The sequence below is a fragment of the Python bivittatus genome, unplaced genomic scaffold, assembly GCF_059951505.1.
Source record: "Python bivittatus isolate LINGU-HERP-01145 unplaced genomic scaffold, Pbiv_v1 ctg000560_np1212, whole genome shotgun sequence".
In the NCBI taxonomy this organism is placed as follows: Eukaryota; Metazoa; Chordata; class Lepidosauria; order Squamata; family Pythonidae; genus Python; species Python bivittatus.
In genome coordinates this window covers 10,205,061-10,225,469 of record NW_028277083.1, presented here as the reverse complement: position 1 = coordinate 10,225,469, position 20,409 = coordinate 10,205,061, and the positions used below count along the sequence as shown (strand labels likewise).

The following is a 20,409-nucleotide window of genomic DNA, read 5'->3' as shown; positions in this document are numbered from 1 at the left end:
ATGGGAAAAAAAAAAAAAGAGGGGTGGAGGAGCCGAAAGAAAACCGCCCCAACCGTCGCGGTCTCCTCCGTGCATCGTGCCGTGCGGAGATCGGGGCTTTTGCAAAGGCAAAAGGAGCACGTGCGCCGCCCGGGAATCGAACCCGGGTCGCAAGAATGGGAATCTTGCATGATACCACTACACCAGCGGCGCGGCTGGGAAATATGAGTTGCTAAAGCCCCTTTGAAACTCACAGAGGGAGTTTCTTCAAGTCACAATTTCACCTTGGAGGCCCGTGGGCTGCAGCCTTAACAAGGCAGGGATGAATTCTTGCAAGGCGTCAAATGCCTCGGCCCTTGGAATTGGGGTGGACTTCCACTCCCAGAATTCCCCTGCCAGCATGCTGGCTGGGGAATTCTGGGAGTGGAAGTCCACCCCTCTTCAAGGGGCCGAGGTTGAAAAACACTGTGCTAACTAAAAGGGTAGACCAGTGTTTCTCAACCTCACCAGAAGAAGAAGAAGAGGAGGAAGAGGGGGAAGAAGAGGGAGAAGGGGCAGAGTTTGATAACGCCATTGAACCACCACCTTGACATTTTTGACCCCATCTGCGGAAACTCCTGGCTGCAGAGAAGAGCAGAGGGCAGAAAGTTTCAACTTTCTTTCCAGCTAACGTCTGCTTGTGAAACGGCAGAGGGACATCCTTCTGCACAGCCTATAATAAAAATCGGTTGGTACGATCCCTTGGATTAATTTTATCTTGCTGCAAAGCGGAAGAAAAAGACGCTATGCCCAGATCCGACAAGCGCGTCTCCGTTCTCCGAGATAATCTTGGAGCGCATTGTTCTCACCTATGACCCAGACATCAATAAATCCATTTGTAGGTCATGCCTTAACTGAAGCAAGATCAGTTTGCGGGATAGCATGGACCTTGGGCGCTGTGTTACGTGTGTGTGTCTTTTTTTAAGGACTACATGCTACAGATCACTCCTAGGAAACATTTTCAAATGCATGTTTTATTTATTTATACGTTAAGGAACATACTCTGAGTTGGGGCAGGGCTACAATTTGGGAATGGAGTGGCAAGGTTTCCTGAGCGCTCAAAAGGCTTGACGTGTTTATCAACGTAGGAATTTTTCCAACCCTTTTTAAGGTAAGCTGTCCATGTTATTCCCCTAGAGTAGATGCAAGAAGGGTGAAGCTGAATCACTGCTTATTGTTGCTTAGAAACCGCGTGGATGTGCCAATGTATTAACCATGGTTAATACACTTTTGCAACTTTTGTTCTAACAATGCATAGGAGAGAGGGCGTCTTGCTTTCACCCTCAAGCTTTAAAATATCTTGGTCTACACCACTGTTTCTCAACCTTGGGACCTTTAAGATGTGTGGACTTCAACTCCCAGAATTCCCCAGCCAGCCATGCTGGCTGGGGAATTCTGGGAGTTGGTCCACACATCTTAAAGGTCCCAAGGTTGAGAAACACTGGACTACAGTTAGATGAAAGATCAGTGATTGAAAGGTTAGACATTCCTTGGCATCGGTCGTATTATTTGCTTCTGCAAAATGAAGAAAACAAACTTCAGTAGAGGGAGGGGCCCAGAGGAAGATGCAGGTAGCCACAAGGAGAAATTTAAACTTTTTCCACTGTTCCTTAGAAAAACCTTTCTCTATAACTTAAGACGTAGAACCAGCTACCCAAGGGGGGGAAAGAAATCCAGGCAGTTGCCTCTGGCCTGCACCCCAAATGTTGTTCAGTATTCAGACAGCTTCATCCCTTTTCCTTTAAGGCAGTGCAACTTAACCCTCGAAATGAAATTCTGGGTTATGGACTTCGATGGATGAAAAACAACAGAGGGGGAAAATGATGCTACGAGAAGATGCATTCTCAAGAAATTGGGGAGGGGGCATCCATTGAATATTTTATTCCAGGCCTTTCTGAGTTTTGTTCTGGATATAGCACCAGTCCTGTACCTAGTCTAAAAGTTGGGGCGGGGGCAGGCTTGTCCAAAGCTTTGGGGGTCTCTATGTTTGAGCCACTCGGGCCAATCCTGGAAAGAGAAAAAATGGGAAGGGAATGATACGGGGGAGGGGGCATCTCCCCAGCTATGGATACATTTTTTTACAGACCAGGCTGACAGTAAGTTGGGGGGCTCTTTTGCTTTGGGGATGAGGTTCCAGTGGGATTTCATTCCCCCCTTGCAAATTTGAGAAAAGGGATTTTTCCCCCCAACCTCCCCTGTGCAGAATTGGAGAAAACCCTCTCGAACGGCTCTGAGTGGTTTGGTTTCAGCTAAAATACCCTTTTTCTCCTTAAAACCCAAACTCCGATGTGTTCAGTGCAACATGGACCCTGGAGGCAGGTCCTTGGGTTGGACATATAGTAGTTAGAGGTGCTCCTAGAGGGCACGCAACCGGAGAAGAAATTCACCTCTCTGAAGAAAGGTGAACCTTTGTTCACGGAGCTGGAATTCTCAAGGTCACCTGTAACTTGGTCTCCTCAGAGAGCAGAAATGAGGCAGGCCCGATTTCTGGTTTCTTTCCTCTTTTTTATATATAATTTTGATTGAAACTCTTAAAAAAGAAGATAAAAACGAATACAAACGAATAGGAAGTAAGGAAGAACAAAGGAAAAGAAAGAGGTCAAAGAGAAAGCCAAAAATGCAAGGAAACAGAAAAACAAGCTGAAGAAAAATAGAAAAAAAAGATAAAAGATACAAAACAGTGGCTTCTGATATTCTTCACGGCAGTTAGAAGTACAATTATCTTTTAACCTCTCTCTCTAAAGTGACATCACAACTCTCTTCTTTCTATAATCTATCCTGTCTCATCATCAAAGCCGTAAATCAGAAGTTCTTTTTCCCCCCATTGTTACACAATAAGACTATAAGAGGTTTCCAGTCAGCCATAAATGTAGATAGTGTCTTTCCTCTAATCCAAAAAGTTAATTTATCCATCTCAGCAAGACCGGTCAATTTCACCAACCATTCCTCCATAGAGCTAGTGTGGAATCTTTCCATCTTTGTGCATATAAGTCATCTTGCCACCGTAATCATATCTTGAAATTTAATTCTATGTTTTTGTTTTTTGTTTATTATTATTGCTGGTTTTTTGAAGGCACCTTGCCTGGAGCAGAGGTAGCAAACAGCAGCTATACCCTGTCAAATTTCCAGGGGCTTTGTGGATTAGAATCTATTCCATTGGATTAATTTTGGCTGGAAAATCAAGAAGGACTCGAAACACATCGATGGATCGGCCAGGGAATCAGAAGTCAGAGCATGCCCTTCCGTGCCAGATCTGTGACATCCAAATGGTCCAAGTGTAGGTGTGGGGCAGACTTTTGCCACACCAAAAACAGCAAGATATTTTGGGGTCTCCTTAAAGCAGTGTTGTCCAAAGTGGCCAAGGTTGGACAACACTGCCTTAAAGCAAACCCATTTGCCATGACTTAAATGGATGAATTTATGACTTTTTAAATTGTTGGATGCAATCACCAGTCAGGTGCAATGGGAAGGAATTCAGAAATGTTAATATTTGCTTTTTATTATTTGCTTTTTCTTTTTACAAGATCCTGTGCATTTCTTTGAGGAGTCATGACAAGACGTGGTTTTGTAGCAATTTTCAACTATTTCTTAAGACGATATAATGAGTCTAGTTAATAGATTAATTTAGTATATTAATATTGAATTAATAATGAAATAATGAATTTTAAATGTTATGACAATTTTAAATTCTGCTTATTTACTGATATATTCCTTTCCATGCTCTTTTTCACTTTCTTTTCTTCTTTTATGTAGTCATTTATTTTGTGATGTTTATGTTTTGGCTGCCCAGAGTCACAGATGTGAGATGGGTGGCCTATAAATTGAATAAATAAATAAGTTGAATAAAAAATATTTGAAAAAAAGAGGGAAAAAAGACTTCTTTTTCTCTGGTTTAGAGATCACAAGCTGGTGGTTTCAGTTTCACAGAGTACGGTTCATAAAGGAAACAGGGTATGTATGTATTTATAAGATTTATCAACTGCCTCCTTCCAGAGGGTACAAAATAATGTGATAGGAACCTTGCCAATCTTGGTAGATCTCACAAAGCTAAGCAGGATCCAACCGGCTTAGTAATTGGATGGGAGACCACCAGGATATCCCAGGGTCACAGGCTAGGCTGGAAAATTGGGGGGAAAGCCCCTAAAAGAAGGCAGCAAACAGCCCCTCCTGTCCCATTGCCAAGAAAACAACATGGGGTGGGGGTCGGCAAAGAGCAAAGTCATCACAATGCAACTCAAAGGAGTCTTGACGTTAAGTGGGCAGGTAGAAATGTCGCAACTCTCCAGACAACCTTTTGCACTTGTCCAGGGGCCTCGGTGCTCCCTTTAAACGCCTCTGAGTTAGACCCTTCCCTTTGACGTTGCCCAGTGAGCCCCGCTGCACCCCGAAGCTTCGGACCGTTATTGAGAACATTCATCATCGACATTTATTTATTTACAAGTCCGAGGCCAAACGCAAGAGAAAGAGCAGGGATACAATAAATATAGCAAAAGAATAAGCAATTGCCAGAAAGGAGGCCATGAGCAGAGAAGAATGAATAGCGAGAGGAGGAACCGGACAGCTTTGAAAGCTACGGCTATTGCTAGAAACGTTGCCACCTTAAGAGGTTTATGAAGAGCGGTCGCCCAAAAGAAGGGAAAGGATGGCTACAGCCATTCTTTCAGACAAGAAGGGGTGTTGGCGGACGTGTCTGCCATCTTGACTTTTTTGACCTCCCCCGGTAACCACAGAGCTCCATTCCTAAAACAGAAGAAGGAGGCCCTCTTCTCTTACTGCATATTATTATTATCTTCATCATTATTGTCACCCATAGCTGGTGCCCTTCCAACCCTGCTTGAAGAATGCATTTGCTGTGCGTACTTCGTTTGGTTAACCTTTTTTCCAAACAGACCTTTTAATATTTCGATATTGAAATTTTAAAAAATGTATTTGTAATCCGTAGACCTATAAAAAGATGAAGTATACAAAAATGCTCTAAAGAATGTTTCTGTATTTTAGTAGAAATAAGAAGGTACCGCTATATAAAAAATAAATGCAGAGCGTAAAACATAAACTATTAAAATATTGTATTATTTACTAATATCAAAATGCAAAAAAAAAATCCTGTAAAGTATTTAAACTTTACTTTTTTTATTTATATCCATTTATATATACTGTGTTGCAGTGATCGGTCTTTTGTGACATGTGCTTTGCAACCGATCGAGCATCATCTTCCTATGAAGAGACCCCGACGGCTTCTCTGGGTTAGGATCACCCCACAGATATTCCTACAGCCTTTGCCCTTGTGGAGAGAACAAGGGGACAGTAACTTTGGGCCCCACTCAGGAGGAGACCCCCATCTCAGGGGGGATCAAAACTTTTGAGACATTTCATTTCAACGTGGGGGCCTTGTGATGAAAAAGGTCTCCTGGTCTTGGGGGGGAGCACAGCTGGGCTGCAAAAATACAGGGGTCCATGATAGCAGCGTTGCTCAACCCCAGCACCTTTAAGATGTGTGGACTTCCACTCTCAGAATTCTCCAGCCAGCATTTAAGAATTCTCTTAAAGGTGGCTGGGGAATTCTGGGAGTGCTAGGAATACATGCGGGGGAATTCTGTCCACGCATCTCAAAGTTGCTGAGGTTGAGGGCCACTGCACCGGAGGGTAGCAAAGCCGTGCCCTGCCCATCTCGCCCAGCGATCTGTTCTCACAGCGGCCAGCCACCTGCACAAGGACGCCCACGGGTCTCCCAGCCGATGGCCGTCATAGGCAGTGGCGCTCTGGCATGTGCAGCCCAGGAACCTAGGTATGAGCTGTGCACGGACTGCGTAGAACGAAGCCGACAGTTCGTGTGAATGCGACAGAGAAATCCCAATGAGGCGAGGATGAGTTAGCACGCGAGGATTAGTATGTACAAGAAGGATGCGATTTTGAATCCCACCCTTATATTAACACACCGGCGGGGGGAGAAGGGGCGGGAGAGATCCCTGCAAGTAGAGATCGACCATCTATCCCCGCTTGAACCCAAACCAGCGCCCACCTTTCTCGCTGCAAGATGACACGCCGGGAACTAGCCACAGACGGCTCCCAAGGGGCTGTACCGCGCGGCACCAGCCCCTCTTTCTCTCGCGATCGCTGAGGCTCCGCGAAGGGAGCGCCGTGGGGACCAGCCCGGCCGATCAGGGATCTGCCAAGCGCCGCCACCCGGCTCCGGGCCTCCCTTGCGCAATCGCCCAAGTCTCGGCCAAAGCGCGCGGCGCCTTTAAAGCGCAGCCCCGAAGGGGGGCGTGTGGAAGGCAGGCCCGGGTGGCTGGCTGGCTGGCTGGCTGGCCCTCCGCTCGGCGGCGTTAGACGGGACTCGCGCCGCGGGCAGCCGCCCGCCCCGGAAAGTTCCGTCCGAGGCAGGCGGGGAAAGGCTCTGGCCGTCGCCGCGGGCGGCGCGTCCGACAGCGCTCGGGGACTGTGGCCGAGAGGCGGGGCGCGCTCCCCGGCGGGAGGAGCCTCTTTCGAACCCGGCTCCCGGGAAATGCCCAGCGGCGGGCTGGATCCCTCGGGTAGGATCGGGAGCGCTTGAGCGCGCGCGTCGGACGCCCCGCGCCGGGCCAGCCTGCTCGGGGACGGCGAGGATGTACACCATCACCAAGGGGCCCAGCAAGCTGGCCACGCAGAGGAGGACAGGTAAGGCGCGCGGATCGCGGGGGCGGCGCTCCCCCGTCCCTCTCCCCCGCCCCGGCTGCGCGGGACGGCAGTGCCCACCTTCCCCAGCCCGCGCGCCCGAGACGGGGAGCCGTCCGCCCGGGAGAGCCTGGAGCGCTGCGCCCTCCGCCGCCTCCTGCCCGCTCTCCACAGGCGCCCGTCGCGAGCGGCGCGCGCCCTCCACGGCGCCCCCGGCGGGCTGCCAAGGGTCGGGCCGTTCCGCAGGCCCCCGGTGCCGCCGCCGCCGGCCGCTCGCCCGAGCAGGCCCGGCCATGGACGTGTCTCCTTGCCTCGCGCGCAGGTCCCACGCAGCAGGTGGAGAGCAAACTGGCCGACCTGAAATGCCGGCGGCGGCAGCAGCAGCAGCAGCAGCAGCAGCACCACCACCACCACCAGGAGCTCAGCTCGTGGCCTCCGGCAAGGTGAGACGCGGCCCGGCCGGGCCGTCCCGGGCTGGGTTGGGCTCGGCCCGGCCAGCGAGCGAGCGAGCGAGCGAGCGAGCGAGCCAGCCGCGGCGGCGAGAGGACGTCCCCGGCGCCGGTGACCTTGCGCGCGGCTGGCGCGGGGCTCGCTCCGCCGCGCGCGGTCCAGCCGGCGCCGGCGGGGCGGATCGGGCGAGCCGGGGGGCGCCCCGTGACGGCCGAGGCTGGCCCGAGCGGGGGGCTCTTGCAGACCGGCTGGCCGGCGCCCCCGGAAGGGAGGTGGAGGTGACCTTGCCGGGAGGCTGCCTGCTGTCCTTGTGGCCACATGGCTCCCAAGGGGCGGGGGGGAGGCGAGGCCGGGGGTGGGGAGAGGGAGCGGGGTTACACGCCCCCCGCCCCCGCCTGGCAGCTGCTCCCGTCCCCCCCGGAGCCACGTGGCTGCGAGGACAACCCCGGCGGGGAGGCGCCCAGACGCACGTGCGCGCCGGAGGGAGGGGAATCTCCTTCTGAGGGGGGGAGGAGGGAGGTGACGTCAAAGGACGTCACCAGAGGGGGGGAGGCGGGTGCCCGCGAGCCAGGCTGTGCCCGGGAGAGAGAACGCCGCCCGCGCGGGGTGCGGAGGAGGCGCGCTGCCCCTGTTGAATGCTCGCCTCCCTTGGAGGGGTGGGGGAAGAAGCGACGGAGCTGAGCGCTGCGCTGCTGGGACCCTTCTGCGCTCTTCGGGGCGCCGTGGCGCGCCCAGCTTTTGCGCCTTGGGCGAGCTCGCCCGCAAACCCTCCGGGCTGGGGGGTTCTCAAGGGACGGGGCTCCGTGGTGAGCCGCCCGGATTACTGTCCGTGGCTGTGAAACCTACGAAGTCGCCCTTCGGATCGGCCAAGGTTGCTCCCGGTCCGGAGCGCAGACACCTGGATTACAGCCCTAAGGCCAGACACAATCAAACTATATAATAGTAACAATCTTACAGTTACATATCTCTATATAAAACAAAACAATTCATATTATACAGTGTAGAATTAAAATAAAAGTACTACAATATATCAAAGTGAAATACTACGTTATACAATTTTAAACCTAAGGAATGGGGGAGCGGACTGTGCAGCTGGTAGCACAAAACTGGGCAACTTGGGAGGATATTTTCGGGTCCTTGTCCAAAAGGAGTAACATGAAACAGAAATTACACTCCCTGCCTGGGAATCTCTTCTGTATCAGATATATAAGTATCTGTCTAGAGTCCTTATATAGGGAACAGTATAATAACATGGCTTAGGGTTTCTATTGAGCCATCGCCACATGGACATACCCAAAAGTGCATAGGAGGACCCTTAACATGTCCAAAAAGGACTGCTGAAGGCCTCTGGGATGCCTGTAAATCAGTGTTTCTGAACCTCAGCTACTTGAAGAGGGGTGGAGCTCAACTCCCAGAATTCCCCAGCCAGCATGGCTGGCTGGGGAATTCTGGGAGTTGAGCTCCACCCCTCTTCAAGTGGCTGAGTTTGAAAAACACTGATCTAGATGCTTGGGGTAACAATGCCAAGAGAAGGGCCTGATTCTAATATCCGCCTTGGGAAAGTTTACTGGTGGGGAAGAATGGAAAGCCCCAGACTTGCAGAGATTGCATGAAATTACCCGAAGAAGCAGATAGACACATTTCCCTTCCTCTTATTGCTGGAAGTTAGAACTGTCCCTTGTCCATTCTAACAATCCTTGGATTGTTTTATGGTTGTGTTTTTATTACCGCTGCTAGCCGCCCAGGGTTGTGTCTCGCCACAGGGGCGGCCGTGTGAATCTTGTAAACCACTGAATAAAACCCAGTCCGGCCAGTTGGCAGGAAGTGCAGTCCTTCAAACAAGGCATGGTTCAGCCATGGAACTCACCGCCACTGGATGGAGGGACTGACGCTGGCTCAGATGGTTGCAACGAGGAGCTGGATTAAAAGCAGGGGTCTTTCTCTCTCTCTCTCTGTGCAGATGCTAAAAAACCAGGCTCTGGCTGGCAAAAAGGCAGCCTGGCTGCACGAAGAAAGAGGGCTGGTCTCTTTCTGTCCCTTTACAGCAGTGTTTTGCAAACTCGGCCACTTTAAAATGGGTGGACTTCAATGGCTGGGGAATTCTGGGAATTGAAGTCCACCCATCTTAAAGTTGCCAAGGACTGCCATTAGGACAGCGTCATTGAATTCAACGATGTACAGGAAGAAAAAGTCCAATGAAATGTTGCCTGGATTTGTACGTTATGTTTAACCACGTTCCTGAAAAGACCTAACAGTGGTGTTCACATGATATGCCAAGTTTAGTTAGTTTTAGCAGGGGGGCCTACAGCAAGGGATTCTGGGGGTTGTAGTTTGGCAGCACCCGGAGAGTAACACCCTCTGCATCCATTAAACACCACCACCAAAGGACCCAACAGAACTGGCCATCTGAATTGTCCTCCCAACTCCGGGCGTAGGATTGAAACAGTTCATTTATTTGAGATAGATAGATAGATAGATAGATAGATAGATAGATAGATAGATAGATAGATAGATAGATAGATATAGACAGACAGACAGACAGACAGACAGACAGACAGACAGACATGCAACCTGGCAGCACTACCCAACCTTCAGCCTTGGCTGATCTTATAAAAAAATTGTCCCCCCATCTTAAAGTTGCCGAGGTTGAGAAACCCTGAGTTGGAAGGCTGGTTACTGTACTTCTGCAGAAGCCTTTTGTCCAGCCATGCGTCGGCCCTTCGTGTTTCCTGCCTGGGTTCACACGATGCACTAGACTGGACCGAACTGGAGTTGGAGAACTTATCGTTCCGCCTATTGTGGGAATGCAACCATTACTATTCAGCCTGTTGTGTTAAGCAGGACAGAGTTTTGGAAACAGTTTGGTGGAACTGTAGGGCTCTGTAGGACTACGGGTTAAAAAAACATTCAAACATAGCCGATTTTGCATCCTTACGACCTTCACCTCTGAATCTGGGAGATGTTTGCTGGTTTGTTTTTTTTGAGACAGGTTCCGCAGTCTGAAAAAGTTTGAAAGCCCCTGAAGTAGGTCATTGCCAAGCCACAGTCTTTGTTTGTGTATTGGGCATGATCTGTTAAATGAACACAACAGTTGTGCTTTAATCTGGGGTAAATTATAGCGTATTGTGCTTTAGAATAGCTTGTTGCTGAAAGGGATCCCACGGGCGGGAAGGCTCGCTCGTAGCAAGAAATGGATCTGCCGCTTAGCTCACCTGACACCCTCCCTTTCCATTACACAAGAGCATCACTCTTTATTTTTGATTATGCAATTATAATACCGGGGCTAGGATCCTTTCTCCACCCTGAAAAGGGCCTTGAAAGGCCTGAGATTCCCCAGCCTTTAGAAAGAATTTGCATTGCGAAGCAAAGTTATTGCTTTAGTTCACACATTGCTTGAAGCCCAATCATGGCTGGTTTGGTTTCTGGCTGATTGCATACAGCCAACTCAGTGGTCGTGGTATGTAAGCTATAGTTTGTGGCTTAGTCAAAGCTTAACAGATCATGGTTTAGCACAGCGTCTTGATCTGACCTTCACCAGTTTGAAGAATTGTTCCATTCTGCATTATGGGTGGGCAACTTTCATCTAGATCAGTGTTTCTCAAGCTTGGAACTTTAAGATGCGTGGACTTCAACTCCCAAAATTCCCCAGGCAGCCAGGCTGGCTGGGGAATTCTGGGAGTTGAAGTCCACGCATCTTAAAGTTCCAAGCTTGAGAAACACTGATCTAGATATTTGGACATTTAAATGTTCCCTTGCATCTTTGGATCTAGAGTGCAGCAGGATGGATGTGCTGAGAGCTATATGGAAATATATATTTTATCTGATAAATTTATAAAATCCATACGAACGGTGGTGGCGGCATGCAAGTGAAATGTATTGGGGTGCCACAGCCTGTACGCACTGCTTTCATTTTAACACACTGGCCTTTTGCAACGAGGAAACAGGCTTCCTTCAGTGTCAGACCTCTTGGAAACCAGTTAAGCTTGCTTTTAACTGAACTGGTTGGGGAATTCTGGGAGTTGCAGTCCACGCATCTTAAAGCTGGTGGGGAATTCTGGGAGTTGAAGTCCACACCTCTTAAAGCTGCTGAGGTTAAGAAACACTGTGTTAACCCATAGCAAAGGAGATATCTGGATCCTTAGGGGCCAGGAGTTATGCACCATAGCGGAACCGCCAAAAATTAAATGTGTTGTTGATGGCTGTGACCAGCAAAAAGCAGGGGAGACCTCCACTTATCTGGAATATGCTCAACTCCCGATGACAAAGTTATCCTCATTTTGGTTTGTATAATTTATTGTCCTGCGTATTTACTTATGTAGCAAGAGTCCAGAAACTCTCTTTACTGAATGGCAGGGTTTGCATCACACCCATTAAATGATGTGACAGAATGTACCCATTTTCTGGCTAGGAAGAGTCCGCTGAAGCATTAACTAACTAATGGGACACTAAAGACCCCCCCCTCCATCCCTCTAAAACCAAGATCCTCAACCAGTGAGTAATTTGGAAGTCTGAATTCAATGCGAAAGCTAGAGAGAAATTACAGTTTGCCATAAATAGCACTTTATGGTTTAGTACCATATATAAATTCAGTCTTTGGCTGCATTGGAATGATAGCCTTGACCATGGTTAGTGGAATCATGGCTTCCTCCGGGTGCCTGGATTAGTAAGAATATGCTGGGCCGTATAGAAGCCCCGTGGGCTGAGTTTGTCCAGTGAGACTAAAATGTGGTCACCTAATTTGTGTCATATAAGCCCCGCTGCTGTTGGGTCTTTAAACCATGGTGTCTTGTGTGGTGTGCTCAAGGAACCATGGCTTAATGTAATATTAAGGCTATGGTATCATTGTACCGTACATAGTTCATGTTCAAGTGATGGCCTGCACAAACCCCCCAAGTTTCTTCTTTTTATTTTTGCACAAGATTCTAGACCTCATGGAGTGGAGGAAAAAAAATGGACATCAGAACAAGGAAAACCCACGGAAAAGGGACAGAAAACAGTGCCAATCATTCTCTGAAGCTTTTTCCCCTAAAGATAGATTCTAAGCAGTTCTTTAAAAAGCGTCCTTAAATAAAATGTATAATTTGGTGCAGGAAGGCACCAGAGTGAGATCCGACACACACGCGCACACCAGCCACCTTTGATCAGACCTTGTACTGTCACCTTTCCCACTGTTGTGTCTCTCTCAGCCTTGGCGTTGGCAATTTTTATGATGACTGTTTGCTCTACTAACCTTGGAAAAACGTGTGTCCGGTTGCAAGTAGAATTTGGGAGAGAGCCTGGATGGGGCACGCGGGGGGTGGGGGTGGGGCGGCATTGTTGGGAAGGAAGGGCAAACAACATGTGACTTGCTTGGTGTGGTAGAAGCACAATCCAGTGCGACGGTCTGGGTCATATGACGTTGGACTCCTGCCCCAGAGAGTTACAAAACTGGGAGAAACTCCAAAATGACATCCGAAATAGTGGCGTGCATATTCTTAAACAAAAGGACAGATATTATTATTAGCAGGGGGAGTAGAATTCGTATTGTCTCTTCATTCAAGGAACAGGCTGGGTATTTTCTGATGATTCAAGGTTCTAATCGAGAGCCGAGGAAATCATCTATTAAAGCAAAAACACTTCCATTCCTCAATCCGTGAAATTAAAAATGATTATCTTCTAATTTCTCAACCTTGGGAACTTTCACATGCTTGGACTTCAACTCTCAGAATTCCCCAGCCAGCATGGGTAATAATTAGCTTGGATGGTGGATAGTCAAGGTTGCTTCCTTGGCCGCTGTTTCTCTACCATCTGCCTTCCTTGGATTGAGGGGTTGTGCAAAATGGGAAAGGTCACATCAAATGTGTAGGCAGATAGGTAGAACAGGATCTTCCCCTTTTCCTCCAGCTCTTCATATTTAATCCTGCTAAGTCTGTTTTAGGATGGGTGCTACAGGCGGTGGTATGGTGGTACGATCTGGCTGGCTTAGATAGATTTCAGCAAAAGCTAAAAAGGGCCTTTTAGGATGGGAGACCCCCAGGGAATACAGGTCATCCTCTTTTAATGACTGCCTTGTTTAGTGACCCTTCGCAGTTATGACGGCGATGAAAAAGTAACTTTATGACCGATCCTCACATTTACGACCTTCGTAGGTCTGTAAAGCAAAGGAAAGCGGAAGGAAGATCACAAACACAGTCACGCTTCACTTAATGACCACTTCGCTTAACAGCTGAGTTGCCGGTCCCAATTGTGGTTGCTAAATGAGGATTACCTGTACTACTTTTGTGTGCAGTAGCAAATGCCTTCTATATTGCTGGCAAGATCGTGGACAAGTTCATATAATTACTAGCGGTTGAATGCACATCAGGACTGACAGGCATTTGATGCATCTGCTGGAAGGAGACCCAGGAAACTGGTTTTCCCCATCCTGGTGTCCTCCAGATGCATTAAACTACAAATCCCACCTTCTCCAGTCGAGGTGTTCTAAAAGGATCCACTCAAAAGTTGGAGTGAATCAGGTAAGCCATTCCCACCACAGCAAGCAAACATCTGGGTCCTAGCATACCGATTTTCCTCCTTTTAGGTGCCAACCACGCGCACATTCAATTGTGAACTGGGCAACAATGACTGTTGAAAAGACTTGAGGGCTTCAAAACATTGAAGGGAGACCCGCTTGCTTCTGGCCAACCTTGGTCCAGGATGAGTAAGAAGCACGTGGCCCTTTTGATGTGTCTGAACTACAACTCCCAGAAGTCCCTACCAGTGCAGGCCACAATATGGGATGCTGGGAGTTGCAGTTTGCAACATCTGGAGGCTCACTGCTTTCTCACATCTCATCTCGCATGGGGTGGGGGTGTTTCAAAACACTTGTTCTTTTTCTCCTCCAACTATTCTACTCCTGGAGCAAACCATTTCAGTTCCATTTTCTTGGCAAGCTTTTACCGGCAGGGTGTGTGTGAACAGTCTTAAGCCAGCACCCATAAAATCTTTTTATCTCTTCTCTCTCTTTGCAGCCCCCTCCCCAAGCTTGTGTTCAACAGGGTAAACGGAAAGAGACCACCATTGATGATCTCGCCCCCCACAACCACAGAGGAAAACTACACTGTAGCTCACGAAGAAAATGTCCGGTTTGTGTACGAAGGTAAGCTGGCTGATTCTGGGACAGTGTGTTTCAACCTTGGCCACTTGAAGAGGGGTGGACTTCAACTCCCAGAATTCTGGGAGTGGCTGGGGAATTCTGGGAGTTGACATCCACGCATCTTAAAGTGGTCAAGGTTGAGAAACACTGATCTAAACTAAGCCGCAATAAGACGGTCATTCAAAGCCTAAAACAATGAATTCAAAGGCAATTAAAAACCCTGGGAAGATGGAGAGGCCTTTCCCTGGTGCTGAAACAGTGCCAACAGGGGCACCCGTCAAGCATCTCTAGGGAGTGCCTTCCGTCAATGGGGTGTCCCCCCTTGAAAAAGCTCTTTCCCTTTTATTAAACGGCAGAATGCAGCTTCCTAAAGCTTCTTCCTTTTAATAACATGGGTTTGTGGGAAAAGGTGCTACCTCTCCAGATATGAAAGTCAGAAGGAGTTGGATAGCACGTCTTCCAACTAACTGACTTTTTTAAAAGGCATAAGCTCGCCTGCTACAGCATCTAAAATCTCTATGTAGCCCCCCGAAAGTCTTGAGGGTAGCCCCCGAGGCTTCCTCCCCTGTGGTCCTTAACGTGACCACCTTAGCATGAATTAACCTATCCAGAGTTAACTGCTTTTAATTTAAGTTAACTTGGATTAAGTTGGAATGAATCGACAATCATGTTTCGTTTCTGCCCTGGCTGTTTTTCGGTCCTGAACCAACCCACTTTTTGGAATTTGACCCCCGGGCTTCTGCTCAAAATAAGCAAAATAATGCTTGAAGGGGGTTGGGGGGGGTGTGTGACACAGAATCCAACAGGTTAACCATGTGCATAAAACAGAATGCTTTTAGATTTGTCTGGAGATAGGTAGAAATCCAAAATGCTCTGTTCTGTAACCTGTGCCCTTCAGCTGAGTGGGACTTCAGTTTCCATTCTCCCCTGCCAGCTAGGAGTCTAACCGGCCTAGCAGAATTAAATTTGGGAAAGGCTGTCACTGAGAACCATGGAAAGGAACATCTACCGGATTTCTCCCTATTTTCTGTCATCGTAAGCCAACATTTGACAGGCTTGCAGCTAATTCTTACAGGGAACAGCTTTCTCACCCAAAGAGGCACAAAATCCTGAGTGACAGGCAATCTGATGGAAATTGGTAAATCCTGTGACATCATTTTGCAGTTTAGATATATACATTCAAGTCTCCTTCAAGTGGGTTTTCCTGGTAGTGACCTATCTAAATATAACTCGTCTCAACCTTCTTGGTATTATTTCTTTTTTTAAGATCAGCCAAGGTTGAAGGTTGGTAGGTTCTGCCATGTTGCAGGGTGGTATATATTGCAAATAAATGAATTGTTTCAATCCTACGCCCGGCGTTGGGAGGACAATTCAGATGGCCAGTTCTGTTGGGTCCTTTGGTGGTGGTGTTTAATAGGTGCAGAGGGTGTTACTCTCCGGGTGCTGCCAAACTACAACCCCCAGAATCCCTTGCTGTGGTCCCCCTGCTAAAACTAACCAAACTTGGCATATTGTGTGAACACCGCTGCTAGGTCTTTTCACCAATGCGGGTAAACATCATGTGAAAATCCAGGCAACATTTCATTGGTCTTTTTCTTCCCATGCATCGTTGAATTCAATGATGCTGTCTTTATGGCAGTGTTTCTCAACCTTGGCACCTTTAAGATGGGTGGACTTCAATTCCCAGAATTCCCCAGCCAGCATGGCTGGCTGGGGAATTCTGGGAACTGAAGTCCACCCATCTTAAAGGTGCCAAGGTTGAGAAACACTGCCTTATGGGGTCACCAGTTTGCAATGTTTTTATGGAGGTGACCCATGGGCTTGGGGATCTTTTTCGAGTAGTTTCTTTTCTTTGTACCTCCAGCTTGGCAACAGGTGGAACAGCAACTGGACAATCGAGAACCAGGAGAAGGCGGATCTGGCCCCGTACAATACACAGAGAAAACGCCCAGTCCTGAATTGAAAGGTGAGGTGGCCAATGACACCCCTCCCAGGCCTTCACTTCTCCCTGAATTCAGGATCCGAGTAGAAACCAAATAAATCAAGCATGACATGAAAGCAGTAGGGGTGTCCATGGGAAGATCACAAAAGTCAAGATGGTGACCGCCTTGCGTCGCACATAGAAAAGGAGCAGACTCTCGATGGCTTGGTTCTGATCGCCATCTTGACTTTGTTGACCCCTCCCCTCTCCAATCACCCTGTCAAAGCAAACTCGGGGTCAATGGAATGGATAGGGTATTTTATCTCCTTTTTCCCCCGTAAGCGTTTATATTTGTGCAGGGCTTTCAAAAGCTTTGCTGGTGCTTTCTGCTTGTGTATAGATCGACCCTCTTTGAACGGCTCAAGACTCTCTGTTTCTCCAAAAGCAACTTCTCCATTAAAATATAGCTCTTTCCCCCTACCTGGAATGCTCCAGAGGTGTTGAACTACAGTGCCCAGAATTCTCAGCCAGCCAAGCCAACAACTCAGCATGCTGGGAGTTGCGGTCCAACACATCCAGAAGTGCATAGCGTTGGGATCCTGCAACCTCAGAATGTTAGTTGCAAGGATGCTCTGCACCTGTCCTTAATTTTCATAACCTGCACTTCACAGTTTATTTAATCCTGGTGGCAAAGTTAGTCTACAAAGGTGTTTTTCAACCTTAGCAACTTTAAGATGGGTGGACTTCAACTCCCAGAATTCCCCAGCCAGCATAGCTGGGGAATTCTGGGAGTTGAAGTCCACCCATCTTAAAGTTGCTTAGGTTGAAAAGCACTGCTCTACGTTATAGGAGAAATAAACCTGTAACTTATCCCTTTAGTCTAGGAATGGATAACTGCTTTTCCAAGGGGTGAGTGATGAACTCCAACACCCAACTGCCCCAGATAGCATAATCAATAGGGAGGGATGGTGGGGGTTATAGTTCGTCACCCTCTGAAGGTTGGGTAGGAAGAAATATACACTGAAGCAGGTGTTTGGAGTGGTCTTGTTGGTTATAAAGTTATTTTTTCCCCCTCTTTTCTCTTTTTCAGATTTTGTTCCCATTGACCTGGAAGACTGGTGGGCCCAACAATTCCTAGCCAAAATCAAGAATGGTTCTTAATGAAGGGAGGAGGCACCACTTTAGAAGAGAAGATGTCAATTTCACTCTAAGAAAACGCACACTCACCCAAGTGCAGAGAGAACAGAACAAATAAAGGGGGGCACGGACCGCGGTTGGGGGGAGGGGGCAGAAGGGGCACGACTGTGGCTGTTCAGCTGGCTTTGAAATGCTGAGATCCCCCTGCCCAGAAGATGCCTGCAGACCGTACATTGTGGAAGCGCCATGGCAGCAAGGGAGTGGGGGTGAAGGGGGCATCCTTCTCCTCCCTTGGGCCTGGCCCCCAGCAGCAAGTCAGCTTTGGCCCCAGAGCCTAGACTGTGTTCACAATAAATGCACTGATCCTGCCAGTGGAACAAACCAGCCTGTCTGAAAGGAGTTCTTGGTGGGGGTTGGTCTCCCCAAGGACGCCTCTCCCGAAAAAGGAAGCAAAATGCCAAGGAGAGCCAGTGACGGAAGTCCAGCTGCCGTTTCTCAGAACCACCCAGGATCAGGCACCCGGTCAACGTCAAAAGGCACAGCCTTGTCAACGTTTAGGCGGATGCAGGCTCGGGAAAGCGCGTAGCTGGGGTGACCTCCCTCCAGTGCTCTGAATTCCAGTTGCCACAGCAGAAAGCTGAGTTTGGTCCCCTTTTTCGGCTTGCCTTGCACAGCACAGGAGCCCCTAAACGTGGGTGAACAAGCCACGGGGTTTGCAAACCGTCTTGTGGCTTCATCTCATGTCCTGGTTGCTACAACACACTAAGACATCATTGGGTTTAGCTTTGGGGTAGCCCAAAAGCAGGGTTTGCGGGTTTGGGTGTTGTCCGAACACAGCTGGCATCTTTTTGTCCAGTCCTTCAGTGATCAAGCTCTTAGCAAGTAAACCAGCTCTCGCATGCAAAAATGTAGAGTAATTTGTTCTTCCCGGAAAAGAGTGGGCAAGGTTCCTTCTTGGCCGGTGTTGAGATGGGCCCAGCCAAGAATTTTCTAAGGTAGCTGGCAAAACCAATATGTGAAACTAAACATCCCGTTTCCAACTGAGGGCTGGATTCCCACTTGAGCAGTGCAGAAGTGTGGGTGGGTGTTCAACCCCTGAGCTGTCAAAAATTGAAAGGACAAATAGACACTGGGTGCTTTCTGACTGCAAGCCTTCTTAGACAAGGTGGCCCAACAATCTCTCTGAACCCCAAGATCTAAGGGGCAAACATGCCTTCAGCAAATTGGGGGGGGGGCTTCCTTCTTGGACATGTGTTCTTTAAAGATGGTGCATCAAGTCTGTGCAAACTCCAAAGCCAACAGCTGTTTTCCTGCCCCTGCCTTAAAGCAAACATGTTCCCCCCACGAGGTTTGAACTGCCCCATGTAAGTTTTGCTCACAGGGCTGGGTTTAGCTTCCAGTTTGTCACTAGGTGCATATTTAGCTGACTTTGCACATGGGGATAAGTGATGGCTTATTGAACCCTGGTTTCTTGACTGGCCCACGAGCCCCCAATTCACCCCTGCAAAGCTCTAGATCATAGTTTACAAGTTGGAATATTGGTTGTGTGGTTCCAACTAGCTTGGAATCTGATGGGATCCCAATCTTTAGAGCTGGGAGAAAGGTTTGTGTGTTGGGGGGAACTCAGCAGGGCAAGGGGACAAATGACCTTGAGTTCCCATCTTGGTCAGGGAGCTTTTTCCAAACGGGCAAGCATTTGAGGGCAAGATTTCTCATGCTTTAAGCCGCCGGACCACAAACCCTCTGCGTACACCCTAGATCAGTGTTTCTCAACCTTGCCAACTTGAAGATGTGTGGACTTCAGCTCCCAGAATTCCCTAGCCAGCTATGGTGGCTGGAGAATTCTGAGAGTTGAAGTCCACACACCTTAAAGTTCCCAAGGTTGAGAGACGCTGCCTTAGATGGCCTTGGCCAACTGCTGTTGGCTGAACCCTACACAATCTTTGCAGAAACTCCACACAGTCATCTCATTGTGCTGGACTTGGCTTGGCAGCTTCTGATGTGCAGAGCAAGGCACTGGGCATGCAAGTCCCTTTTGCCACTCATCCTCTGTCCCCCCCGTCCCCCCCCCCCCCACTGCAGCCTGGGAAACAGCAGCCTTTGGCCAGGAGGATTGAGGGCCCTGCTAGGTTGCCATTCTGTGATTAATTGTTCCAGTCTTTTCAGCCTTTGCATGAATGCATGGTAAAAATCCGGTACACAAATACAGGAGCTTCTAAAATGGGGTCTTGAGTTTTCCCTTCTGGTTCAGTTTGGCTGAGAAGCATCTCAAATCACAAACCATGTTTCACTGGGTCATTTCAAGGTTTTCTGGAGGCGTTTCTGCCACCTGCTAAGCTTGGTTATTTTTAACCGTGATTAGGGGTTTGGGGGCAGCTTAAAAAGCCTCTTTATTTTATTAAAGGGTGTTGCAGGATCCCAGAAAATGGAATAAATCAGTAACCAGATTGAAGCACATTGTGCAAACTCAGTCCGTGGATCACCATCTTTGTCTGTTGCAGAAAAATATAAAGAGCCTTGTAACACCTTAAAGGGAAAAAAACCCCCCTATTCCATAAGCATTTCACCGATCATGGTCGATTCAATCCACTGCCTGTTTATTTATCTGTAGATTTTTAAGCCCCTTTTCCTTGTTTTTTTCTTTAAAAAAAAAAGGAACAACATAGGGAATGATTTTTTTTAAAAGTGATAATAAACCCAAAACACTTTGAAAGAATTATTCCGTTGAAAATATTGTCAATAGCTTACTGATGAACTGGACTGTGATCTGCAAAAGTGTGCAATAACAGATTTTGCAGAGACACCAGTTCTCTGGGGTTTAGGTTGAGGGTCCAGTCTGGGCAATTGTTGAGCCATGAATTAGCTGTTTCAATCTATTAAAATGGAAACTCCACCAGGTAAAAGCAGAACTTGGACAGCCCCCATTTCTAATCTTACAGTGTCAGGATGGTGAAGTCTGAGTTTTCTTGACACCCTTTGCCTTTTTTTTGAGGAAATAGCATGTCTGGGCAATCAGGCCGCTGTTTTTTTTTAATAACCAAAAAAAGAAATAGAAAACACAATAATAATAATACACTATCAAGAAGAAAAAAACATTAAAAAGTGCTATTAAAAA

General features: G+C 48.2%; 1 protein-coding gene and 1 non-coding gene across 2 annotated transcripts; one reads left to right on the top strand and one right to left on the bottom strand.

Annotated features, from left to right (window-relative positions):
- Positions 1-121: 121 nt before the first annotated feature.
- TRNAG-CCC (transfer RNA glycine (anticodon CCC)) lies at positions 122-192 on the bottom strand. Its single transcript has one exon. It is a non-coding gene; the product is annotated as a tRNA-Gly (tRNA).
- Positions 193-6,287: 6,095 nt separating this feature from the next.
- On the top strand, positions 6,288-17,676 carry MCRIP2 (MAPK regulated corepressor interacting protein 2). The gene is made up of 5 exons (XM_088148176.1): positions 6,288-6,675; positions 6,995-7,115; positions 14,112-14,239; positions 16,101-16,202; positions 17,248-17,676. The coding sequence occupies exons 1-5, from the start codon at positions 6,624-6,626 to the stop codon at positions 17,316-17,318; spliced, it is 474 nt and encodes a 157-aa protein (XP_088004302.1). The 5' UTR covers positions 6,288-6,623; the 3' UTR covers positions 17,319-17,676.
- Positions 17,677-20,409: the final 2,733 nt, after the last annotated feature.

What these genes read in the sequence shown, in the direction of transcription:
- MCRIP2 (XM_088148176.1), top strand. Translation starts at nt 6,624, where the DNA reads ATGTACACCATCACCAAGGGGCCCAGCAAGCTGGCCACGCAGAGGAGG. An exon ending in GGCCACGCAGAGGAGGACAG is followed by an intron (nt 6,676 to 6,994) that starts GTAAGGCGCGCG and finishes CCTCGCGCGCAG; the next exon opens with GTCCCACGCAGCAGGTGGAG. An exon ending in AGCTCGTGGCCTCCGGCAAG is followed by an intron (nt 7,116 to 14,111) that starts GTGAGACGCGGC and finishes CTCTCTTTGCAG; the next exon opens with CCCCCTCCCCAAGCTTGTGT.